The 27,864-nt window shown below is 41.8% G+C and overlaps 1 protein-coding gene across 1 annotated transcript; it reads right to left on the bottom strand.

Moving 5' to 3' along the window:
* Window positions 1–201: 201 nt before the first annotated feature.
* LOC117073592 (olfactory receptor 9A2) lies at window positions 202–1,171 on the bottom strand. The gene has a single exon (XM_033194656.1). It carries the CDS (start codon window positions 1,021–1,023, stop codon window positions 202–204), a length of 822 nt encoding a protein of 273 aa, XP_033050547.1. The 5' UTR covers window positions 1,024–1,171.
* Window positions 1,172–27,864: the final 26,693 nt, after the last annotated feature.

Here is a 27,864-nt window from a genome sequence, read left to right as displayed (position 1 = left end):
TTCATTATTACCAGCCTAATCTACTTCCATGGTGTGATGGCAAATTGTACACACTCTTTGACTTTTGTAATGATGATAAGAGAAAAGAGGAGTTAGAATTTTCTAGGTGACTTAATAATTAACCGTGAGGTTTGTACCACCTAAAACCGACTTAGAGAACAGCTAATCTTTGAGGAGTTAACAGCAGCATTTCACTCCATCTCAGAGGGCCTCTTTGACTTTGTCATTCCAAAGAGTAAAGAGGAAAGGGTTCAGGAAGGGGGTTAACACAGAAACCAACAGGGGAAATACCTTATTGTACTCGAGTCCCTGTGTTTGTTTGGGTTTCACATAGAGAAACAAGCAGCTGCTATAGCCGATTATAACACACGTGAAGAGGGAGGCACAAGTGGAGAAGGCTTTCCTCCAGCCAGAGGTTGACAGGATCTTGAGGATGGTGGAGATGATGTAGGTATAGGAGACAATTGTAGGGACTGACGAACCAATGAGATTAAAAATAGCCATCAAGAAAAGGATAAACTCTGTGAAAAGAGTGTTGTCACAGGACAGTTTGAGCAATTGCCCTCGGTCACAGTAAAAATGGTCTAACGAATTTGATCTGCAGAAGGTAAACTGAAATGTGGCATAGACCAGCCAGATTTCAGAAAGAAATCCAAATACCCATGACACTATTACCACCCAAATACAGGTACTGCTGTTCATAATGATGTTGTATCTTAAAGGATTACACACAGCCACATAACGGTCCACAGCCATCACTCCAAGTAATGCAAACTCTGTGGTCCCTACAGCAAGGCAGAGGAAAAGTTGAGCAATACATGTAGACAAAGATACTGTCTGCATCTCAGGGAGCAGCAATCCCCAAAGCATCATGGGGATGATTATGGTTGTGACCAGGATCTCCAGGGCAGAGAGGTGGCCGAGGAAGAAATATATGGGGGACTGCAGACATTTCTCCACACAGATAATCACGATGATGACCACGTTTCCCATTGATGTCAGTAAATAGAAGAAAAAGAACATAGCAAAAAGAATGTGGTGTAGTCCTTGGGACCCAGGGAAGCCTAGAAGGTGGAATTCCTGGCACTAGAGTGGCTGTCCATCATTTAGTCCTTCATTCTGCTTCTTTTGAAGCACAGAGATTAAAAGAGAGGTGGCATTGCTCCACATGGTCCTGCTCTCAAGAGAGAAGGAAGACAGATTAGGATAAGAAACTACTTCCAACCTGAGAATCAGGTGACATGTCCCTGCTACTGTGTTCGGCACATACATAGCTTGAGGTACATGTTGTCACCCAAGTCTACAAGTGAGGCTCTCATTTCCCTGTATAAGCAGCCCCCTGGAATGGGGGAAGACATCTTTTTCTACTGGTGGTGAAATACCTTCCTTGCCTTTTTCCCCATGGAAAGATGTACCTTCTCTCAGAGGGCAGAGGCTAAAACCTTTTAAATAGGCCCATTTTGAAGGTGAGTCAATCAGGTCCCTCCAGTCCTAGAGTTGTCCTGCTTTCTCTTAGGTTAACTGTGCCAGACGACATAAAGGCATTTTATATGATGTTCAAAAGATGAGAGCTTTAAACCCCAGCTCTCATCTGTAATGGTAATGCATAGACCCACTTTTGGGGCCAGCAGAAAGGAGGCAGAGGATGTAAGACCAACATCTCTGCTGTTCCAGATTTTAAAATCTCCATTTTACAGAACAGCAAGATCTCTAAATGAGAACTCTGGAGCTTGGGATAATTTCCCAGAACAGATCCATTCTTCTCTAATTCCATTTTCCTTCCAAAGTTGTGGGAGGAAGGAAAGATGGCACCTGGCACAGATAAGGAATAGATCTGGGACCGCCAGCTGTTAAGGATGCCTGGCTCTCTGCCTGTTGCTTCATCCCATTATTCAAATGTCACCCCTTCCAAAGACTTTTTCCAATCACTCTGCCAAAAACAGAAAAGACACACTCATTTTTGGACTTCTGTTTTTTTCATAACGGTTGTTATTACGTTGTATTGTATCTAATTATTCACTCCTTCATTTAACAATAAACAAATGTAGTCATGAACAGGACAAAGAAAATTCCATGCCTTGTGGAGCTTATATTCAAGGAAGAGGTGGGGGCTAGACCCCACACAAGACACATAAGTAAAATATGTAATAGTTTAGTTTATTTATCATGCCACAGGGAAAAAAATTAAGCAAGAAAGAGGGAGAGGAAATTTAAGTTTATTTATTATTTATCTACGACACTAAAATATAAACTCCATGAGGGCTAGGACATATCTTCACTGTTGTATTCTGAAGCTGGCACATAAAATTTACATACAAAAATTAAATAGTTATATATTATATGTATCTCTCTATATCTTTTATATAGATATAGAGATACATATATATCTCTATATCTTTTATATGCATCTCTGTATCTTTTATATATAAAGATCTCTATATCTTTTATATAGATATAGAGATATGTATAGAGAGATATATATTGGAGATATACAGATATAGATACATATATTATATATAGATATATAGATTATATAACAGATATAGCTATAGATATAATTATATAGATAATATATAGATATAAATTTATATAGTTATAGAGATATATATTATCTGAAATAAATATATCACAGATATATCTTATATATTAAATTATGCATTAATTTATCACAAGGTAACCCAACTAATAGCTATATGAGTCAAGATTTGAACCTAGGTCTGTCAGATTTCATCACTCACACAGCTAACTACCACACTTTATATTTTTTATTTTATCTTATTTATATAAGATATATGAAATAAGATACATGAAATATATCTATATAAATATACATAACATATATATTTTATTTATAAGATATTTAAATACATAAGATATATATATCATATATGTAAAATAAGTAGTGCTGACAAATTTCGCTAGATGAGGTATGGATGGATGGATGGATAATATATGATTAAATAATACTTGTTCTGGCCAGGGCAGGTTGGGCCACATCCCTTCAATCCTACTCTGGTTGGTTTTCCTTCCTGCCTCACATTACCATTTTCCCTCCTGCCCTTCCTTTGCTTAGCTAATCCCCTCCCTGTCTATGTCACTGTTTTACTAATGGTTAAAAAAGCTTCAGGGACAGAACTGATGGGAAAGCTCAGTGTTCTGCTTTTCCACAACCTCTGCATAACCAGCACGAGATAAAGAAACATGAGTGAAAAGGACACCGACTGTCAGGGAGCTGTGACTGTGTCTAGCATTGGGTCCGAGAGGGGCCGGAAGTGCTCTCTGCTATGCAGGAAAGATCTGGAGATGAGCCTATACATTGTACTGCCCACACTTCAAGATCTGGGTGACTTTGTTCTAGAAGGTTGGCAGGCCCAGAACATCCCACCCTAAACTGCTCTTACCCTCTCCTTCATAGAGGAGACCCCTTGGAAAGATAGTCACCTCTATGGAGGGGCTTGGCCACCCCTTCTGGTGTTCTCTAGGGCTCTGCTGAGTCTCCCTCCTGTCCCACTAGTGCTAGGCCATGCACAGGGGCCAGAGCAAGTTGCTGCCATCCCCACTCATGGTGAAGAAGGAAACTGTCCTCGCAGGGGAGCTTAGAAAAAAGCCCAGAAATAAGTGCTGTGCAAAGTTGAGGGTCCTCTCTCTCTCCCCTCCCCTCCACTTCCTTTCTTCCCAAGGGTACTTAGTCACCGAGTTATCACTTCTTAATTAGCCCATGTTCAGGGAGTCCCCAGGAAATGAGTCTAGTGGGAGCAGAACAAACTTTAAGTCATTCCCATTTTTGACCAATTAAGTTTTAGAACGTTTGATAGTTTTTGTTTGGCTGGAAAACCTGAAATCTTACCAATCAGGGACTTCTTAATACTGGGGCTGCCTTCCTGCAAAGCCTCAGGTTTAGGTTTCCAGATGTCTCAGATGCTAAATAGTCAACTCCCTCTGCCCTTTATCTTAGACTTTTCTCACGTTTCTCTGGTTATTCGGAGCCTAAATCAACCCTCTTCCCCCAATAGGAGACACCACAGTTGGCCTCTGAAACATGCACCAATATCCTCAAAAAGTCTGCTTATTGGTCTTGGTCAAAGACTTAACTTCACCAAAAATCTTCTAAAAAGCCTGATGACTCCTTCATTCATTTTAAAAAGGCTCCTGCATTTAGTCCCGTGGATCCTACAGAATACTGTAAGAGGTCCTACCCCTAAATCGAATTCTATTCTGTTCTATTGTCTCAGGCTTTCACTCCTCTGAATATATGTGCATCTGTATGCATTCCAGCAAGATTCTTCCAGACTTTTCTTTCCCATGGCATGTCACTGATTACCAGTTGGACCACTGTAAAGTAGAGGGAGCATAAGGATAGTGTATGTACACAGTTATGTTTGCAACCTGGAGGAACTGACAAAATGTAAATTGGAAATCTGTCTAATGCTGGAGTAAGACAGGAAAAGTAGGAATTATAAAACATTTGTCTGCATTTTGGTTCTCATTTTAAGTATTTAAAGTACACCTGTTAAATCTGAGAATTTCAATTGGTGCCTAAGCGTATAAATTGGGATTAATCTTTCTTCCAATTCCTTAAATTGCCCAAGCCCAACTACTTGCGATATAATTTTAGAGAAAGTTTCCAAACGTGTATCTCCATATTCTTTTTTGTAGAGGCTGTGAAAATCTGTTTGCAACCTTTTCTTTCTCATTTAACAACATATAAAATATATCTTTCCATATCAGCACATATTACTCTACCTCTTTTTTTTTACATAGGATTCCATTATGTGGATGTCCTATTCTTTATTAGATAGCTCTTTATGAATTTTATTGTTGTTTCCATTTTTAATTATGAAAAAATGATGCTATAAATATTCTTGGATATTTGTAAGTATACAAACAATTATATTTCTGAAAAAAAAAAGATCCTTAGAGTTGGAATGTCTGGGTCAAATGCAGATGTATTGAAGTTATTACTTTTTTCTTTTTTATACAAGTTATTACTTTCACCAAATTACACTCCAAACATTTTGTATTGATTCACACAATTACTAAGTCTGTATAATAGAAGGGGTCTTGTTTTCCTGACCTGTTATAAGCCAAGGCATAATTAAAATTTTAATTTTAAGTTGAAGAGAATAAAAACAAGACACCTTAAAAGGGAAATCAATTAACAAGCCTGATGCAATGGAAAATTTTTGAAAGATAAAAATGACCAAAACCGACTCAAAAACAAATATGGATATAGAATCAACTTGAGGATCCATCAATGGATGAATGAACACAGAAAATGTGGTGTAAATATACAATGGAATCGAATTCATTCATTAAAAGGAATGAAATCTTGTCATTTGTGGCAAAATGGATAAAACAGGAGGACATTACATTAAGTGAAATAAGCCAGGCACATAAAGACAAATACAACATGTTCTCACTCACATGTGGAAACGAAAACAGTTGATCTCATAGAAGTACAGAATACAATAATGCGTAACAGAAGCTAGAAAGGGTATGGGGAAGACAGGCAGAGTTTGGTTCGTGGTTACAAAATTTCAGTTAAATTGGAGAAATAAATTCCAATGTTCTATGGCATAGTAGGGTGATAAGTTTAATGACTATCTATTGTGTATTTCAAAATAGCTGGAAGACAGGAATCTGAATGTCCCCAACACAAAGAAAGGATGACTGTATGAGGTGCTAAATATGCCACTTACCCTGATTTGGTCACTACACATAGTATACATATATCAAAATATCACATGTATCCCTGACATATGTACAATTATTATGTACCATTAAAACTTTAAAAATAAAATAAATGGCCACAGATGTTGTACAAAATGTAATCTTAATACAGTTGAAAACATTTTGTAAAAAATAAACCCAAAGAAGGGGCCAAGATGGTTGAATAAGAAAAGCTCGCATCTGCAGCTCCCAGTGAGACCAACACAGAAGGCAGGTGATTTCTGCATTTCCAACTGAGGAACCCAGTTCATCTCATTGGGACTGGTTAGGCAGTGGGTGCAGCCCATGGAAGGTGAACCAAAGCAGGGTGGGGCTTTTGCCTCACCTGGGAAGTGCAAGGTGCTAGGGGACCTCCCTCTCCACAGCCAAGGGAAGACATGAGGGACTGTGCTACTCAGCTGGATTACTACACTTTCCCCACAGTTTTTACAATCTGCAGATAAGGGGGCTACACCACCAGGGCCCTGGGTTTCAAGCACAAAACTGGGCGGCTGTTTGGGCAGACACCTAGCTAGCTGTAGGAGTCTATTTCGTATCCCAGTGGTGCCTGGAACCCCAGCAAGACAGAACCGTTCACTGCCCTGGAAAGGGGGCTGAGGCCAGGGAGCCAAGTGGTCTCACTCAGTGTGTCCCACTCTCACAGAGCCCAGCAAGCTAAGAACCACTGGCTTGAAATTCTCGCTGCCAGCACAGCAGCCTGAAGTTGACCTGGGATGATCCAGCTTGGTTGGGGTAGGGGCGTCCACCATTACTGAGGCTTTACTAGGGAGTTTTCCCCTGACAGCGCTAAGGTGGCAGGGAGGTCTGGACTGGATGGAACTCACCACAGTGTGGCAAAGCAGCTGTGGCCAGACTGCTTCTCTAGATTCCTCCTCACTAGACAGCGCATCTTTGAAAGAAAGGTAACAGCCCCGGTCAGGCGCTTGCAGACAAAACTCCCATCTCCCTGGGACAGAGCACCTGGGGGAAGGGGCAGCTGTGGGCGCAGCTTCAGAGGATTTAATCTTTCCTGCCTGCTGGCTCTGAAGACAACAGCTGATCCTAACAAGAGGAATTCTCCCAGCACAGCACACTAGTTCTGCTAAGGGACAGACTGCCTCCTCGAGTGAGTCCCTGACCCCATGCCTCCTGACTGGGAGAGACCTCCCAACAGGGGTTGACAGACACCTCATACAGGAGAGCTCTGGCTGGCATCAGGCCAGTGCCCCTCTGGGATGAAACTTCTAGAGGAAAGAACAGGTAGCAATATTTGCTGTTCTGCAGCCTCCACTGGTGATACCCAGGTGAACGGGGTCTGGAGTGGACCTCCAGCAAACTGCAGCAGACCTGCAGAAGAGAGGCCTATTAGAAGAAAAACTAACAAACAGCAACAACATCAACATCAACATAAAGGACCCCCATGCAGAAACCCCATCCAAAGGTCATCAGCCTCAAAGATCAAAGGCAGATAAATCCACAAAGATGAGGAAAAACCAGCGCAAAAATGCTGAAAATTCTAAAACACAGAATGCCTCTTCTCCTCCAAATGATGGCAGCTCCTCTCCAGCAAGGGCGCAAAACTGGACAGAGAATGAGAAATTCTCTGTCAGAAATAGGCTTCAGAAGGGGGGCAATAACAAACTCTTGTGAGCTAAAGCAGCATATCCTAACCCAATGCAAGGAAGCTAAGAATCTGGATAAAAGGTTACAGGAACTGCTAACTAGAATAACCAGTTTAGAGAGGAACATAGATAACCTGATGGAGCTGAAAAACACAGCACAAGAACTTCCTGAAGCATACACAAGTATCAATAGCCAAATCGCTCAAGCAGAAGAAAGTATATCAGAGACTGAAGATCAACTTACTGAAATAAGGTGTGAAGACAAGATTAGAGAAAAAAAATGAAAATGAATGAGCAAAGCCTCCAAGAAATATGGTACTATATGAAAAGACCAAACCTATAATTGATTGGTGTACCTGAAAGTGATGGGGAGAATGGAACCAAGCTGGAAAACACACTTCAGGATATTATTGAGGAGAACTTCCCCAACCTAGCAAGAAAGGCCAACATTCACATTCAGGAAATACAGAGAACACCACTAAGATACTCCCCAAGAAGAGCAACCCCAAGACACATAATTGTCAGATTCTCCAAGGTTGAAATGTAGGAAAAAATGTTAAGGGCAGCCAGAGAGAAAGGTCAGGTTACCTACAAAGGAAAGCCCATCAGACTAACAGCAGACCTCTCTGTAGAAACCCTACAAGCTGGAAGAGAGTTGGGGGCCAATATTCAACATCCTTAAAGAAATGAAATCCCAACCCAGAATTTTATATCCAGCCAAAGTAAGTGAAGGAGAAATAAAATTTACAGACAAGCAAATTCTCAGGGATTTTGTCACTACCAGGCCTGCCTCACAAGAGCCCCTGAAGGAAGCACTAAATATGGAAAGGCAAAATCAATAACAGCCACTGCAAAAACACACCAAAATATAAAGACCAATGACACTATGAAGAAACGGCATCAACGAATCTGCAAAATAACCAGCTGGCATCATGATAACAGGATCAAATTCACACATAACGATATTAACCTTAAATGTAAATTGGCTAAATGCCCCAATTAAAAGACACTGGCGGCAAACCGGATAAAGAGTCAAGGCCCATTGGTATGCTGTATTCAGGGGATCCATCTCATGTGCAAAGACACACATAGGCTCAAAATAAAGGGATGGAGGAATATTTACCAAACAAATGGAAAGCCAAAAAAGCAGGGGTTGCAATCTTAGTCTCTGATAAAACAGACTTTAAACCAACAAAGATCAAGAAAGACAAGGGCATTACATAATGGTAAAGGGATCAATGCAAAAAGAAGAGCTAACTATCCTAAATATATATGCACCCATTACAGGAGCACCCAGATTCATAAAGCAAGTTTTTAAGAGACCTACAAAGAGACTTAGACTCCCACAGAATGATAGTGGGAGACCTTAGCGCCCCACTGTCAATATTAGACAGATCAATGAGACAGAAAATTAACAAGGATATTCAATAATTGAACTCAGCTCTGGACCAACTGGACTTAATAGACATCTATGGAGCTCTCCACCCCAAATCAACAGAATATACATTCTTCTCAGCACCACATAGCACCTATTATAAAATTGACCACATAATTGGAAGTAAAACACTCCTTCAGCAAATGCGAAAAAATGGAAATCATAACAAACTGTCTCTCAAACCACAGTGCAATCAAATTATAAGTCAGGATTAAGAATCTCACTCAAAACCGCACAACTACATGGAAACTGAACAACTTGCTCCTGAACGACTACTGGGTAAATAATGAAATTAAGGCAGAAATAAAGAAGTTATTTGAAACCAATGAAAGCGAAGATACAACATACTAGAATCTCTGGGACACAGCCAAAGCAGTGTTAAGAGGGAAATTTATGGCACGAAGTGCCCACATCAGAAAGCTGGAATGATCTAAAATAACTAAGATCAGAGTAGAACTGAAGGAGACAGAGACACGAAAAACCCTTCAAAAATCAGTGAATCCAGGAGCTGGTTTTCTGTAAAGATTAACAAAATAGATACATTGCTAGCTAGTCCAATAAAGAAGAAAAGAGAGAAGAATCAAATAGACACAGTAAAAATATGATAAGGGAGATATCATCACTGATCCCACAGAAATACAAACTATCACCAGAGAATATTATAAACACCTCTACACAAATAAACTAGAAAATATAGAAGAAATGGATAAGTTCCTGGACACATGCACCCTCCCTAAATCAGGAAGAAGTCAAATCCTTGAATAGATCAATAAAAAGCTCTGAAATTGAGGCACTAATTAATAGCCTACCAACCAAAAAATGCTCAGGACTGGATGGATTCACAGCTGAATTCTACCAGAGGTACAAAGAGGAGCTGGTACCATTACTTCCAAAACTATTCCAAACAACAGAAAAAGAGGGACTCCTCCCTAACTCAGTTTATGAGGCCAGCATCATCCTGATACCCAAACCTGGCAGAGACACAACAAAAAAAGAAAATGTCAGGCCAATATCCCTGATGAACATCTATGTGAAAATCCTCAATAAAACACTGGCAAACTGAATCCAGCAGCATATGAAAAAGCTTATTCAACACCATCAAGATGGCTTCATCCCTGGGATGCAAGGCTGGTTCAACATATGCAAATCAATAAACATAATCCATCACATAAACAGAACCAATGACAAAATCCACATGATTATCTCAATAGATGCAGAAAAGCCCTTCAATAAAATTAAACACCCCTTCATGCTAAAAACTCTCAATGAACTAGGTATTCATGCAACATATCTCAAAATAACAAGAGCTATTTATGACAAAACCATAGCCAATATCATACTGAATGGGCAAAAGCTAGAAGCATTCCCTTTGAAATCTGGCACAAGACAAGTATGCCCTCTCTCACCACTCCTATTGGATGTTCTGGTCAGGGCAATCAGGCAAGAGAAAGAAATAGAGGGCATTCAAATAGGAAGAGAGGAAGTCAAATTGTCTCTGTTTGCAGATGACATGATTGTATATTTGGAAAACCCCATCGTCTCAACCCAAAAACTCCTTAAGCTGATAAGCAACTTCGGCAAAGTCTCAGGATACAAAATCAATGTGGAAAAATCACAAGCATTCCTATACACCAACAATAGTCAAGCAGAGAGCCAAATCATGAGTGAATTCCCATTCACAATTGCTACAAAGAGAATAAATGCCTAGGAATACAATTTACAAGGAATGTGAAGGACCTCTTCAAGTAGAACTACAAACCACTGCTCAAGGAAGTAAGAGAGGACACAAACAAATGGGAAAAAAATCCATGCTCACGGACAGGAAGAATCAATATTGTGAAAATGGCCATACTGCCCAAAGTAATTTCTAGATTCAATGCTGTTCCCATCAAGCTACCGTTGACATTTTTTGCAGAATGAGAAAAAAACTACTTTAAATTTCATATGGAAACAAAAAAGAGCCCATATAGCCAAGACAATCCCAAGCAAAAAGAACAAAGCTGGAGGCATCACGCTACCTGACTTCAAATTATACTACAAGTCTACAGTAACCAAAATAACATGATACTGATATCAAAACATATTTATAGACCAGTGGAACAGAACAGAGAGCTCAGAAATAACACCACACATCCACAGCCATCTGATCTTTGACAAACCTGACAAAAACAAGCAATGGGGAAAGGATTCCCCATTTAATAAATGGTTTTGGGAAAACTGGCTAGCCATATACAGAAAACAGAAACTGGACACCCTCCTTACACCGTATACAAAAATTAACTCAAGATGGATTAAACACTTAAATGTAAAACCCCAAGCCATAAAAACCCTAGAAGAAAACAAAGGCAATCCCATTCAGGACATAGGCATGGGCAAAGTCTTTATGACTAAAATACAAAAAGCAATGGCAACAAAAGCCAAAATTGATGAATGGGATCTAATCAAACTAAAGAGCTTCTGCACAGCAAAAGAAGCTATCAACAAACAACAACCTACAGAGTGGGAGAAAATTTTTACAATCTATCCATCTGACAAAGGTCTAATATTCAGAATCTACTAGGAACTTAAACAAATTTACAAGAAAAAAACAACCACATCAAAAAATGGGCAAAGGATATGAACAGACACTTCTCAAAAGAAGACATTTGTGTGGCCAACAAACATGTGGAAAAAAAGCTCATCATCACTGGTCATTTGAGAAATGCAAATCAAAACCACAATGAAATACCATTTCACACCAGTTAGGATGGCAATTATTAAAAACTCAGGAAACAACACATGCTGGAGAGGATGTGGAGAAATAGGAACACTTTTACACTGTTGGTGGGAATGTAAATTAGTTCAACTATTGTGGAAGACAGTGTGGTGATTCCTCAAGGATCTAGAACCAGAATTATGATTTGACCCAGCAATTTCATTACTGGGTATATACCCAAAGGATTATAAATCATTCTACTATAAAGACACATGCACATGTATGTTTATTGCAGCACTATTTACAATAGCAAAGACTTAGAACCAGCCCAAATGCCCATCAATGATAGACTGGATAAAGAAAATGTGGCACATACACACCATGGAATACTATGCAGCCATAAAAAATAATGAGTTCATATCCTTTGCAGGCACATGGATGAAGCTGGAAACTCTCATTCTCAGCAAACTAACAGAGGAACAGAAAACCAAACACTGCCTGTTCTCACTCATAAGTGGGAGTTGAACAATGAGAACACATGGACACAGGGAGGGGAACATCACACACCAGGGCCTGTTGGGGGTTGGGAGACAAGGGGAGGGAGAGCATTAGGACAAATACCTAATGCATGTGGGGCCTAAAACCTAGATGATAGATTGATAGGTGCAGCAAACCACCGTAGCACATGTATACCCATGTAACAAACCTGCACATTCTGCACATGTATCCCAGAACTTAAAGTAAAATTTAAAAAATAAAATAAAACAAAAAAAAATCCAAAATATATGACAGAGGATGGGGCTTGTTATTGGGGGCCTGATGAGGACACAAATGAGGTAAAGGCAGGTGAAGGATAAAGATAGCATTGGAGTGAGTCAGAAAGCAATTAGAATAAGTAGGCAAAGTGAGTTAAATAGATTCTGGTTTTTGGGTGGGGGTAGAGATGAGGATGGGAGAGCAGATGAAGAACCAGGAAGAGAAAATGGCTTATCTAGCTCTGATGGATGTCTGAGTGTGGCAAGGAGCTTTCAGACCTTTCCCCAAACAGATGTCTCTTTGACTAAGTTCTATCAAAACATTTCTGAGCAACTTTCTGCAAATACCTCTTAGGGGAATAGAACATTTTCTTCGTAAAAACGAAGACAGATATTTTCTGTCAGTAGAGCCCATAACATTGAGAGCACAATGTAAAAGTGTACATCCTTGGTGAAAGTGGAAAAATTTCAAAATAACGTAAGATCATGAATAAAACATTGAAATTGGAATCAGGAAACCTGAGTGCTAATTCCTTCTCGTACTTAGTAGCTGTGTGATACTTGGTGTGAATTTTCAGCCCTCTGGGGGTTTGAAATATCAGACCGCCTCATCTGAAATATCAGGGCATTGATGTGCATGATATATAATTTTTCTTCCTCTTTTACCCTGCAAAAGTCAAGGGGCAGAAATGGAACTAGTTTTCAAGCCTTCTTCTTAATGGTGACCTGAGCCTCTCAGTCTACCGGGAGTACTCTCGACTCGTGACTCTTCGGATGGAACCCCTCCACAAAGCTAACAATTTTGTCTGAATCAGCTCTCTCTAGATAACATCATGGGCCATTATAGTTCACATCAGATCCAGTACATAAACTTATCCTAGATTAATGATTTTATAAGTGAGTAGAAGTGTTTGCTGAATATCCTTTAAGCTCAAGGCCATTCCATGTCTACGTTTGACTTTCCCACATAAGCATACTTGGACACAGGTATGAGAAGTCATCATGGCCCAGAGAAAGAAAAGGGTATTTTGGCAAACTAGTAGAACAGATAGGGTTAATTCCTATCCACTATATATGATTGCATTAATAATGTATGTTATTATAGATAGAATTATGACCCCAGTGGCAGAGAACTTACCCACAAAAGAGGAAATGAGAAGGAACAAACCTTACTTACTTGCCACAAAGCTTCCTAACTGACCTTCACATCTACCCTCGCTTCCCTCTGTCTACTCGGTTCTCCCCATAGCAGCATGCGTGATCCTTTAAAACACATACCAGATCAGGTCTCTCTCCTGATTAAAACTTCTCTCTGCCATTTGGTTAAAGTCCTGAGACCTGTGAGGCTCTGCATGATTTCTAGAAATAACCGTCTCTAATGTCGTCTTGTGTCACTCCTCTGCTCAGAGATGCTGACATCCCTTTGTGCTCCTGTGCTCCTGTGCAGCTGCTCCATCTCTCAGAGAACTCATTGTAATTCCCACCTAGTTAGCACCAGATACCAGTTAATGATTACTCTTATAGATGCTTCCCCTAACCTCACAGACATATCCACGTTCAGGTCCCCTGCCAGGGGCTTTCCAGATATCACAGTAAATGCTGCAGTGCATTGCCGGGACTCCCATTCAGAACCAAGACGCTAATTACCCCGAAATTGCCCCCAATCAAAGAGAAACACCTTCCCCAAGATTATAGCCCTTCCTCCAAGGTAGCCTGCATCCAACGGCCTATGGATGCAGAAGTATAACTGCCCAGGCCCCAAGTTTCTATTCAGGACAACTCTGGGCACAATTCAGGACAACTCTGGAAAACCATCCCAGTTCAGAGCTCCCCGTGGGATTTAAGCCTCTGTTGTGACCTCATCACAGGTCTGTCCAAACATCTTCTCCCTCACACCTCTACAAGGATTGTTCCAGAGATCACTCCCAGATCTAAGACAACCATGTAGTTTCTTGCTCAAAACAATTCACTATTTTGTAATTGTGTGTGTGTATGTGTATGTGTATGTGTGTGTGTGTGTTTACCTGGTTTTATAACATTTGGTAACATCAGTCTTCATCAAATATGCTCCATAGAGGGGAGACCATGTCCACTCTGTTAACTGCTGTATCTTCAGTACATTGTCTAAAAAATAACCGTTATTCAAAAACAATTCTTATTCATTTCTTTTTACTTTAGAGTGAGGTTGAGCTCTTTTCATGTTTAAAAAATCATTTGTAGTTTTCTTTAACGAATGTTTAGGTTTGTAAGAGAACATTTTGCATAAATCAAACAAATCTTTATTTCATGTTTTTGTTTTGATGTTTTGTTTCTATCTTGCATAAATATTTCATCCTTAGGCAGTTACACTTAACAGTCTTTTAGACTCTTGGGATCTGTGTTTTCCTTAGAAAAGCCTATGTTCATACTCCAAGGAAATTAAAAACGAAAAAAAATTCCCATTTTTTACTTTTTACATTTCAGTCTGTTTGAGCCATCTGGAATTTATTATTTTTTGGAAGCATAAGGTATAGATCCAGGGTGTTGGTTTTTCCAGATATTCTGTGAATATAATACATATTTCTAGGACAAAAGGGAAGGTGGGGACTGGGAAGGGAGGAGAGAGAGAGCGCGCCTCCAAAAATAAACTTAGAGGCCTGCCACGCTAAAAAAAAAAAAAAAAAAAAAAAAAAAAAAACCTCCTCCAGTATCTCGATTGGGGCACAGAGTGTGTCCATATTTGGATATGGAGAAGCAAAATATGAGAATGACTATGATATTAATAAGGGCCAAAGAATATCAGCAATGAAAAGATAATGTTTTCCAACACTTCGTTTTACATATCGTAAGCCTGAAACTCAGAAATTGAATGAGTTGTTAAGGTCATGCTGCAGTTTACTAGCTGAGTTGAAATGAGTGACCAGGAACTCCTAGACCACCCTTCTACAGGAGACAGGCAGCTGTTGTCAGCAGGGAATGAAGCACCAGGTAGGTTGACTGGTGTGACCTTCAAGAATCCTGCCAACCCTGAGATTCTGAGACTCACAAATGTACTTCTGAAGACCAGCAGTCTTACGATTAAAGACAGATGCTTTAAGTTGAATAAGTTACATACTGGAACACAGTAAATGCTGAGTAAATACCTCAGCAATGAGTGTGGCATGTCCTTATCAATAATTATAAGTAAATGGGCCTCTGGACATGATGAACAGGATCCAGGAGGATAAGTGTGCAGTTTATGACAATGTCAGTGTCTGGGATGGTTGCTGGAGTGCCAGGGAGACAGAGCCCTTTGGGACTGAGCAGTGGAGAAAGGGGGAAGGGGACCTCCCAGCTGGGGATCCTGAAGCTCCAGCCTCTCCTCCATCCTGTAACACTGTGATAATGAGGCCAGACAGCAGGAAAGGGCTGGAGAAGAGCATTGCTAAACAAACCTTAGCTTGCTCTTGTCAACTTACTAACATCTACCATGCTCTTCTATACCCCGGGAAGACCTGTACTAGTGTGTTACATAAAGTGTTTTATTTAATTCTGAAAATAACCTTATGAGGGAGGCATTATTATCCCCCATAACATTGAGGATATTTTTATTGAATACAATTCCAGATTTTTATCTGCACTATATTTACTTAATGAATGCTTAGTGAACAACTACTATGTAAATGTTACATTTCAAACCCAGGTTGAACTCCGAAGTCCCCACCACACACACACAACTGTGGTGCTGGACCCAGTTCTCATCTGCCTCTTGTTGCCGTCCGAGTGTATCCATTGTTAGTTTAAGCATCAGTGTTGTACAACCCAAAGGACTTCTGGCTTTCCCTTGTTCCCACAAGGAGCACCCTGCTGGAGTCTAAAGTTTCCCATTCGGCCCAGCTCATTTCTAAAAATCAGCAAGACCCCGAAGGTTTCAAAACAGAGTGGGTGAACAGCACCATCATCCTTGGGAGCAAAGAACAGCAAGAGAATCATTCTCATTGGATTTCCCTGCCATCTCCATGCTATCTTCCACCTGACATCAGTCATGGATACTGCTGCCCTGGGCTGTATAGGGAGAAACAGTAAGTCTCTTCATCACAGACTCAATGAAAGGTGCCAACAGATTCTAACTTGTGGTGTCACTTGCAAAGCGGGGCCAGGGTTGCTTGCCCTATTCCCAAGGGGCTTATGTCTCTGTGTCAAAATCTGGGTACCACAATCAGGAGGCTGCCAAAGTGAATGACCTAATAAGAAAAGCTCGCCATGCTGGACTTATGAATTACGATGCATTGGCTGGGTCTGGAGAATGAATGAGTTATAAGGATTGGGTTTCAGTTAGTCAATATGAGTTTAGACTTGGCATTAAGATTTGTGAGAGGGTTGCATGCTCACTGCTTAGGGAGATAGAGCCACTTCTGCAATTAGATGTCATTGCTGGTGGCCAGGATACAGTTTTAGGAAATGTCTGTGGTTCCAGAGAGACAGCTGAGGTGTGTCTTCTTAGGGCTTCATTTGTGTGCTCTCATTTCTGATTTTATTTATTACTTATGGATCTCAAAAGGTATTCATTCAGTTAACTATAATTAAAGTGTGCAGCCAGCATCCATACATAGATGCATCAACACACACACACGCACACACACGCACACACAGACACACAAACACATCCATCACCTTCACGTTAAAGAAGTGCGGTTGGGTGGTTGGGTTAGAAGGAGAGATGATGAGAATGAAGTTTCCATGCCAATAACCACAGCAGAAACTGCTGTTATTGAACTCTTCCTATGTGGAAGCCATAATCCAATCTGGTGCTCACGCTAGCTCTACTATTTTTCACCTTAGAGCTGGGGAAAATTCTACTCCAAGAGGATTAGTATCAGCCCAAGGTCATATAACTGGCAATTCACAGGGTAAGGATATAAACCTAGACAGTCCAAGGTCCGTGCTGTCAGCCCCCATACAAGAATGAGTTGCGTCAGGGAAGGGTGGTCCACTAGGATAGTCACAGCACTTTAAGAATCAGAGCTAGAAGTCCAGTGCAATACACATACCACACATCTTTCAGGGATTGTCAGAGCAGCAGCATCCAATGGGTCTTGCCTGGATTCCAGAGCTTGAATCTAAATACCTTGATTCCTTTTCAGCCTTCAGCCACTGTAAACATGTAGCAGATGGTCAACACAAAGGGATCTTATTGCCTCTCTGTTCTGGCTCCCCTTGCTTCCTGAATTGAATGGCTTTGCTGCGGCTGCTGAAAGTTGGAAATATGTGGCTGAGTGAGAGTTCTCAGCAGAAGGACATCCAGAAAGCCTCACAGGGGTGCTTTAGACTGGCTTCTGTGCTCAGCCACTGGCCATGCCCAGTCCCGTGTCCTGCCTGCATTTCCTCCCTCCTTCTGCTCATAATTTCTGCTTTTCTTTGTCACTCTGCTGCCTCTCTTGGGTTGCCTTTTATTCCTTCTAGCTTTCTGTCTGCATTCCTGGGCCTCCTGTGTCTCTCTGTCTCTCATTTTTTCTCCATTACTGCTTTTCTAACACCTCGCCTCTCTGGTTTTGTGCTTCTTGCATCCACACTGGCTCTCTCCTGTGAACTGTGGCCTTTCTTTATCTCTGACCACAAAGGTACATAGGGGTTAACACAGAAACGATAAAAAGAAACTTAAGGGATCAGAATGTAACACTAACAGCATCTGCTACAGCAAGGTCACGCTGAAGTCACCAATAACTCAAATCTTTCAATGGCTTTTAACAACGAGGTTTGTTTCTCACTCATGCCACGCGCCTATCACTAGCCAGGAAGTAGACTCTGCTCATCATTATACTGCAGGAACCTGGAGCAGTAGAAAGCTCCCTTTAAACACATTCTTCCATGATCTCAGATGTGGGGAAAGAGAGAATGTGACTCAAATGTGAACTCTTAAAGCTCCTGCTACGAAATGACTCTCATTACTTCTACCCACATCTCACTGGCTGAAGCAAATCACTCGACCACTCTTGAATTAATGAAGCAAAAGTATGTGATATTCCCGCCGGGGGAGTCACCTCCAGGAAGGACAAAAAATATGAGTGAACAATAATTTGTCCATTATAAACATTTGGGTTTCTGTTTGTTTGTTTTACTTATTCTCTTCCTCATGAATTTTGTGTTTAGCTTATCAAATAATGTAAGTAATTTCAGTTTCACAGTTTCTGTCATTGCTGAGCTACAGAATATTTGAAACAGTCATAGCATTAGTATTCTTGGCATGAAGTAGAGGAAAAGCACAGTGTGTGAAGCAGGTGAAATCAGAGCTTCAGTCTCAGGCCTCAACATGGAATGACCCAGAAACACTGAGATTTACTTAAGCCCTGTGAGATTCTACATTCTTATCTAAAAACCAAATATAATAATTCTCTCTCACAGGTTAACTCCAGAATAAATCCGTAGTCATTACATGTGATTTTTTTCTCCTATGTCTCTCATATTCTTCTCATTCAATCAGATATATCTTTTATATAATCATTATAAATCTTCAAGCAAGGTAATAATATACAAGTTTTAGATTATGTTTAGGTTGGTGAGATGAAATGACATAAAAATTAAGAGCAGAGTCTTTGGGATCAGACCTGATTCAAATTGAAACTCTACCATGCAGTAGCTGATGTTAGTAGCTACTATCAATGTTTTTGTTTGTTTTTGTTTCTTTTCTTTTGAGACAGAGTCTGGCTCTGTCACCCAGGCTGGAGTGCAGTGGTGCAATCATAGCTCACTGCAGAACTCCCAGGCCCAAGTGATCCTCCCACTTTAGCCTCCTGAATAGCTGGGGCTACAGGCATGCACCACCACACCCAGCTAATTTTTGTATTTTTTTGTAGAAATGGAGTCTCACTATGTTGCCCAGGCTGGTCTCGAACTCCTGGACTCAAGCAATCCTCCAGCTTCAGCCTCCCAAAGTGCCAGGATTACAGTCATGAGCCACCATGCAGCCACTATTGTCAATATGATTAAGAATTGAAAGCCATTCCAACCAGGTGCAGGAGACATCCCTATTTGTCATTTGTCTACCATTGGAGCCCATATCCTTCATGATTTATTGCCTTGCTCCACCCCTTCCTTACTCCGAAAAATTAGAATATTAATAGAAAGCAAATTTTAAAATCAGTTTTTATGTCACACAAACATTTACTAATGCTTTCAGCTCAGATATGTAGGAATATTTATGTAAAGAAAAACATAAGTTGAATAACTCTTACCAAGTTTCCAGGAGTCTTGGATTCTTTTACCAAGAAAAACCTCACAGATAAAGAAACTTTTTTAAAAGTCTTGTGTTTTTTTGTTGAAATACATTTCTTTCTCTAATTTTTGAGAGATAAATAGGTTATTGAAAAGTAAGCATTCACTAACAGAATGTGTTACACAGAAATTTATCACACATTTTAAGAGACGCATTACAATATATGCAAAAATCAAGACTGTGCTGTGTGGTTTTTAAGCATAGTGACAAGTAGATCAAATAAGGTCTATGATTTGTATTTGTTTTTGATATCTAAGCAAACTGTCTGGGATCAGTTGTGGGAGTTAAAGCAAGACGTTTTTGAGGCCTCGCGATGTGCATGTGTGATAGACAGAGTAATATTTTGTTGTTTTTATGTTTCAGAGATGCTTGCAGCTTGGGTGATACAAAACTCCCAGTGGGGCAATGTGTCTGCCTTCCTCATAAATGGACAAAAAGGAAGATATACAGTGTAATATCAGAACAAGCTTGACTTCAGATACTGCAACCTCCTGTTCTCTGAGAAGGGGAATGGAAAGAGAGTCGGGTGGGTTAGTGGCTTTCTTTCCATTCAGGATCAGATATCAGACAGAGTAGTCTAAGCCTTAGAAAAAGAAAATTTTGTTGACTTATCCACGACAGGTTTTTTAAAGGGTCACACATTTTTTTGCATTCCTCCCATCAAGATATGGCTCTGGCTGGGTGCTGTGGCTCACACCTGTAATCCCAGCACTTTGGGAGGCTGAGGCAGGCGGATCACGAGGTCAGAAGATCGAGACCATCCTGGCCAACATGGTGAAACTCCATCTCTACTAAAAATACAAAAATTAGCTGGGTATGGTGGCGCATGCCTGTAATCCCAGCTACTCAGGAGGCTGAGGCAGGAGAATCACTTGAACCGGGGAGGCGGAGGTTGCAGTGAGCCGAGATCGCGCCACTGCACTCCAACCTGGTGACAGAGTGAGACTCTGTCTCAAAAAAAAAAGATATGGCTCTATGCCCCTGTCTCTTGAATCTTGTATTGCTTGGACTCATAAAAGTATGGCAAAAGTGACCATATGTGACATCCGTGACAATCATATGTGACAAGTAGATCAAATAAAGCCTATGATTTGTATTTGTTTTAGACATCTAAGCAAACTGTCTGGGATCAGTTGGGGGGATAAAGCAAGACATTTTGGCACAAGTACAGTGTATCATCTTTGTGCATAAAATGGGCGCCCTTTTCCATCAGGTAGATGCAGCTCCTTCAGCCTCCATGTGCCTCTTCAGTCTCTCCATCACCACCACCACCACGTACAAGCCACACAACTGTACTCAGGTGCCCCAATTCAGTCCCTACCTCCATCCACCACCAGGCAAATACCTTCTTACTAGACTCTTCAATTCTCCAGGTGACCCACATCAATTATCAAGAAAACTCTATTTTCTGCCTGATTCCAGCCTACAGGTAGTACCATGCGAGAGAATTTCTTCCTCACCTCTGTGCCATCTGAGGCTAGGACATAAAAGGCCATGCAGTGTCAACCTCTTCTGCTAGAATGCTCGGTCTAGGAGTCCTGAGCCACCATGTAATGAATCCAACTTCCATGAGATCCCCAGGCTGGTGAGGTCATGAAGTCAACAGTCCCAGCTCATCCCAGCGCCTGCTCACCTCCTCTGAGGCATCACACACATGAGTGAAGCCATGCTGGGTCCTCTAGACCAGCCCATTGAACATCTGAAATCTCTGAAAACCTCCAATGATGCCACGTGGAACCAAAGAGTCACCTAGATGAGCCCTGACCAAATTCCACACCCACACAATTTTGAGACATCATAAAATCACCATTGTTTTAAGTCACTAAGTTTTGGGGGTAGCAATAGACAAGCAATAGATAACTAGAAAACTATCTCTAGTCCTTTGACCTAGAACGGTTTACCTCCCTTTTTCAAGGCTCAGACTTACAGGGATGACTGAACCCTCATATTTGACAATCTTATTTACATTTAAAATAAGATTCCTGCAGCATTTAAAGGGAAATTTTAAAATATTATGTCCCTTGAGATACAGAAAGGAAATTTAGGCTTGTCTGCGGATAGCGGAGGAGTGGGGTGGGCAGAAGGACAGTGGGGCTGAGGGCCTGTGGGAGAGGACAGGTACCAGAGGCTGAGTGGCAGCCAAGGGTGTGAGAGGTCAGGACAGGGAAGCCATGAGAAAAAAAAAAATGGTGGGAATGAGGGCTCGGTGTGGGGTAGGAAGGGAGTTATGAAGTTTGTTTGTTTATTTTTATTTATTTATTTATTTTGTATGTGACAGTGTCCCACTCTGTTGCCCAGTCTGGAGTGCAGTGGCATGATCTCAGCTCACTGCAGCCTCTGCCTCCCAGGTTCACCGATTCTCCTGTCTCAACCTCCCAAGTAGCTGGGAGTACAGGAGTACACCACCACGCCTGGCTAATTTTTGCATTTTTAGTAGAGACAGCATTTCACCGTGTTGGCCAGGCTGGTCACAAACTCCTGACCTCAAATTATCTGCCCACCTCAGCCTCCCAAAGTGCTGGGATTAGAGGTGTGAGCCACCACGCCTGGCCTTAAATGTAAAGTTTAAGTAGAAGAAAACTGGGCAGCAAGATGATAAGATAAAGAGTCAACATGGGAGAGAGAAGATGGCAGGCGACACAAAGGAAAGGCTGGAGGAACCTAAAGAAAGTATGTAGGAGGGGCCCAGGGCTAAGGTTTTCCCCTGCATCTTCCTGTGAACACTCAGATCTTCTTCACTAGCCCAGGGCAGTGCCTTCTACACCAGAGCCTTGAGTAAATTAGAAGAATGTTTCCCCACTGAGATGTAGTTGGGAAGAACAAGGCTTGACAACTACAGTGTACCTTTGTGCATAAAATAGGTGCCGCTTTCCATTAAGTAGATGCAGCTCCTTCAGCCCCCATGTGCCCCTTCAGTCTCTCCATCAGCATCTTTGTGCAGTCTACAAGTCACACAGCTGTACTTAGTGGTCCTAATTCAGCCCCTATCTCCAACCACCACCAGGCAAGCACCCCCTTGCTGGACTCTTCAGTTCTCCAGGTGACCCACATCAATTCTCAAGAAAACTATTTTCTGCCTGATTCCAGCCTACAGGTATTATCATGTGAGACAATTTCTTCCTCCAATCTGTCTGAAAATCTAGCAGTTACATATTCCTGTGCATTAATAGAGAGCTACCCCATTCCCTGATTTGTTAGTGAGTCAGAATTGGGGGAGGAACCTCCCACTTTCAACTCTACCAGCAGTGAAAATCTGCAGAGATGTCATAGAAGACAGCTGGAGATTGGGGCAGAAAAGCTGCCAGTCAGAGATCTGGCTTTGGGAGGCAGACCACATCATGAAAACAAAGGATTCCTGTAGCATATTAAAAAAAAAAAAAAAAAAAAAAAAAAACCTCAGGCACCTAGAGTGAGCCATTCAATCCTTCCTTACCTCCTTCCTTTACCACGAACAAAACGAGATGAGTTAAATAGTTGCCAAAAATTTGATCACAAATTTTCTTCTGTCCTTACCACCAAACGTGTTTAAACTTTCCATCCACCCCTTTCTAAACATATTGTCCTTGTACCACTCCAAGTTGGCTTTATGCCAAAATGTAGAGAAAAAGAGAGACGCTTTGTAGTAGCAATGGGCCAAGATTAGATATGGTACATCCGAGAAAAAGAGTACACCAAGGAGTAATCTGTGTCTCACCTAATGGCCAGGAACAGCCTTATGAGATTGAGTCTAATAATGCAAGTCAAAATGTCAACATATCCCAGGAAGTAATAGGACAGATCTGAGCAGAGGTGTTGGTATTTTTATTGTAGTCCCTGGACTCTCTTCCTCTTCTGGAAATGCACATTCAGAGATGATTATGGTGCAGTCTAACTCCCCCAGGAACATATACAGCTCCTTTCTCAAGCTCTTCCCGGACTTTAGGCATTTTCTTCTTTAGATTTTCAAAAACAAAACAATAATTTTATTATGAAACAACTGAAACAAGAATAGCTCAGATTATCAGTAACTGATAGGCAGGTTGGTTTTTATGTTTGTGTGTTTTGCCCACTTCCAAGGGCCTGAGTGTGATAATTACATATGGTTTGATGATGAAAAAAAAGATGCTTTAGCTTAGATATTTGTTAGTGTTTTCCAGATTACCTTAGAATCCACAAGGAGTGGCCCACCTAAAACTGATTAAGGTCAGTAAATCTGACCTGTAAGAAGGTTCAGAAAGGGGATAAACATGAAAATAAACAGGAAAACTATCTTGTTTTATTCTGCTGCCCGCATTTGCTTGGGTTTCACATAGAGAAACAAGCAGCTGTCATAGTCAATCACCACACGGGTGAAATGGGAGGCACGAGTGGAGAAGGATTATTTTTCAGCCAGAGGCTGAGGGGATACTGGAGTAGGAATCAATCTGGATCAAAGAAGCAATAACAATGAAAATGCCCATTAACAGACTGTGAAAAGATGAAGAGTTGACTAAGGAAGAAAGCCCTGGGAGACTGAAAACTTCATCAACTCAACCATGTAAATGACTGCATTTCCTATTAATCTCATCAAGTGAAAGAAGTTGTTAACCAAAAGGAAATGGGGCGGTTCTTCAAAGCCTGGGAAGCCCAGGGGACAGAATTTAGTGGCACTAGAGTAGTTCCGCTCACTGTTTCAATCCTAGCTCTTTCTCTTTGGGAAGGCTAGAAAGGAAACAAAAATTAACATTGCTCCATGTGCCTTTAATCCCAAAGGAAATAAGGACAGATTTAGGGTTATGCTCCTAGATTATGGAGGCTGCTCTATGTTATGATCATTTAACAGAGTTGATGCTACGTATTTACTAAGGAATGAATACAGTTGTGTAAAGATGAATGGATCTAGTCAGATAAGTGGTTCACCAGGCACCAAAGGTGCACGTAGTCATTGCGATAGGCAGAGGAATGTCCCCTCAAAGATGTCCAAGCCCTAATCCTTGGAATTTGTGAAAATGTTGCTTTACATAGGAAAAGGGACTTTGCAGGTGTGATTGGGTTGAAGACCTTGGGATGGGATTAGCCTGGGCAATCCAGGTGGGCTGAATCTAATCTTAGTGGTGATCCAGGTGGGCTGAATCTAATCTTAGGGATTTGTAAAAGTGGAGAAACTTTTCCTCTGAGTTCAGTCAGAGGGCTAAGTGATGACAGAAGATGGTTCTGAGAGACACATATGGCTGGCTTTGAAGATGGATGAGGGAACCATTAGCCAAAGAATGTGGGCAGCTTCTAGGAGCTGGAAAAGCAAGGAGACTCCAGAAAGGAAGGCAGCCCTGATGACACCTTGATTTTAGCTCATTGAGGCCTGTGTCAAGTTACTGACCTGTAGAATTTGTCAGGTAATATATTTGTGTTGTTTAAGCTACAAAATTTGTGGTAATTGGCTACAGAAGCAATAGAAAATGAATAGCCATAAAGGCTCATGTAGCCCCGACCTATCCTCCTGCCTTTTAATTCCCGAGCCCCTGCCTCCAGCCCTGCTCTGACCAGCACCTGTCTGCCTACCTGAGCTCTCTGCTAGCAACTGGCTCCTTTCTTCCTCCTCCTCCATTTCTAGCCTTTTGACCTGCATTCTTCTTTACTTTCTTTCTTTTTGTTTTTGTTTTGAGACAAAGTCTTGCTTTGCCACCCAGGCTGGAGCACAGTGGCACGATATCAACTCACTGCAACCTCCGCCTCCTGGGCTCAAGCAATTCTCCTGCCTCAGCCTCCCGGGTAGCTGGGATTACAGGTGTCCACCACTACGCCCGGCTAATTTTTTGTATTTTTAGTGGAGACAGGGTTTCACCATGTTGGCCAGGCTGGTCTCGAACTCCTGACCTCGAGTGATCCACCCACCTTAGCCTTTCAAAGTGCTAGGATTATAGGCATGAGCCACCGTGCCCAGCCTCTTTGCTTTCAATGGGTCAGGTACAAATCTCAGTTCCAGGCTCAAGTCCTACAAAAACATTGCCTGGCCAACCCCTCCAGCCCTAGTTATTCTTAAACTCAGGGCCCCACTGCACTATCTTCATTGTACAGCTTTTCCTTGAAATCTTTGAGTCATTATTTCTGTCTCAGTGTGGGTGGGGTTGCACTGAGTATCATGTATAAGGTTTAAATGTCTCTGAGATGAAAGACTGTGACTCGGAGTTTACCAGGGAGCTGGAAGCTTGGAGTGGCCTCACCATATTCCCTTTACCTTTGTCCCGAGGGTGTGTATCTTCTCACAGGAGCCAGATCCCAAGATGTGTCCACCAAGGGCCCTGCCTCTGGAGGCAGAGATCTGCCTCTTAATCTCACTGTTTGATTCCCAGACTTCTCCAGATGATACTTTCTTTGGAGAATTTTAACAAGAGGCTGCTATGGTCCAGGCCCGTCATTCCCTGCCTCCCTAGATCCCTGAATCCTGGATCCACTTGGAGATTTTGTCTGCAAATGGAAACTCTGGATCCAGCCCTGGCTAGGTGCCCAGGCTGTCATAATTTTAGTCCAGCTGGGAAAATTCCTTGGTGTTTGTTCCATGCTCTCATCTTTTTTCCACGGTCCTAGGAGGAGGGGAAGGGCCAGGAGACAGGCATTGCCGAGGTGCTGATCCTAAGCTGTCGGCTGCTTGGGTGTACCTAAGTCTTTATCCATTTCTTTATTCAGATCTTTTTCCTCAAAACAGAGGACATCTCATTATTCTAAGGAGCAACGTCAGTGCCTCAGAAGTCCCCAGACAGCTCCTTGGCTTCCTGTCACTCCCATAGAAAACACTTTGCTGGAGTCTAAGTTTTCCATCCAGTGTAAGCTCAGCTGTAAACATCACCAAGACACGAAGGACTTGGAGATGTGGATGAGAGAAAGAGCTGAAAACACTCATCCTTGAGAGAGAAGGGACAGAATCAGCACCTTTCCTCTCTGGTCTCCTGAGGGACTTATTTTCCACGTCCCAGCCCCACATCAATGCTGCTGCCCCTGGCTTTGTAGTGACACAGGGTAGGTGCTGAATTAGAAAATCAGCATAAGGACTGGCAGTGTTTTAGCTCACCCAGCAGTGCCACCTCTTCCCAGCTGTGCACAACGCCCCTGTCCACCCTTCCCAGCCGCAAGACACAACCCGAGGGAAAGAGACTGCATCTCTGATGTCACGCACATTACAGAGCGAAGCCACTAGGCAGGTGTCAACAGATATGAATGCCTAAATGAGAGCAGCTTACAAAGAAGACACCAGGCTTGGAGGCTAAGGTGAGTGGGGGATGTCTGTATATCAGTCAGGATCTCATAAAATACAGACATAAGGACTGGGTTTGAATTTAGTCAGTGCTGGGGTAGATTTTAGACCTACCGTTAAGGTTTGTCAGTGGCATGAGTGCAAGGCTTTTTATTTATTTATATTTATTTATTTATTTATTGTTTTTGAGATGGAGTCTAGCTTTGTCATCCAGGCTGGAGTGCATTGGAACGATCTCAGCTCACTGCAACCCCACATCCCAGGTTCAAGTGCTTCTCCTACCTCAGCCTCCCAAGTAGCTGGGATTACAGGTGCCCACCACCATGCCCAGCTAATTTTTGTATTTTTAGTAGAGATGGGGTTTCACTGTGTTGGCCAGGCTGGTCTTGAACTCCTGACCTTGTGATCCACTCGCCTCAGCCTCCCAAAGTGCTGGGATTACAAGTGCGAGCTACCACGCTCAGCCAGGTGCAAGGCTTTTGAAAATTAGAATGTCATTGCTGGGTGGCCAGGACACAGCCCCAGATGAAGCTTTTATGGGGCTGGAGAAAGGGCCAGAGTATATCTATATACAGCTTCACTCCTTCCACTCCTGACAGTTTGTGTTATAAATACTTATGTTTGTTTGTGTTTGAAATGCTTTAAAGTACCCTTTTGGTGAATTGAAGTTCCAAGAAACAGTGTAAAGCTGTAAAGATCTTCACACACATGCACATGTTGGCAACGAGAAGAAGTGTAGAGAGACGATGGGCCAAAAAAATGTGAGTTCTATTGATAGTCGTAACAATAAGAACAGTGATAACAATAACAACAATGATTTGTTGGCTAGTATGTGCCAGTCACTGCACTAAGTAGTTTACTTATTTAATTTTATAATCACCATAGAGGCTAAGTACCAGTAATACCTTTATTTTATAGCTGAGAAAACGGGCTCAGAGAGAGTAAGTAACAAAGAAGAGCAGATTTATGGCCCGTGACAAGCAAGTCTAGAGCCAGAATCCAAACACAGGAGGCCAACTCCATAGCTTACGCTTTGCACCACGAGGGGAGGGGAAGTGCAGTGGAGACAGCAAAGCAGCGCCCTTGGGTAGACCGCTGACGCCCTTGGGAAACCTGATGACTGTGTGTGTCCCGGGAGAGCAGTCACTTGGATTTCCGGGCCTCACTCCCTGACCTCCTGCACCTTTTCTGCTCTCCATCTTTGCAAACA

Source organism: Trachypithecus francoisi, unplaced genomic scaffold (assembly GCF_009764315.1).
Source record: "Trachypithecus francoisi isolate TF-2019V2 unplaced genomic scaffold, Tfra_2.0 Lachesis_group4, whole genome shotgun sequence".
Taxonomy (NCBI): Eukaryota; Metazoa; Chordata; class Mammalia; order Primates; family Cercopithecidae; genus Trachypithecus; species Trachypithecus francoisi.
Note: the sequence above shows the minus strand (reverse complement) of the source record. Positions and strands in the feature narration are given on the sequence as shown.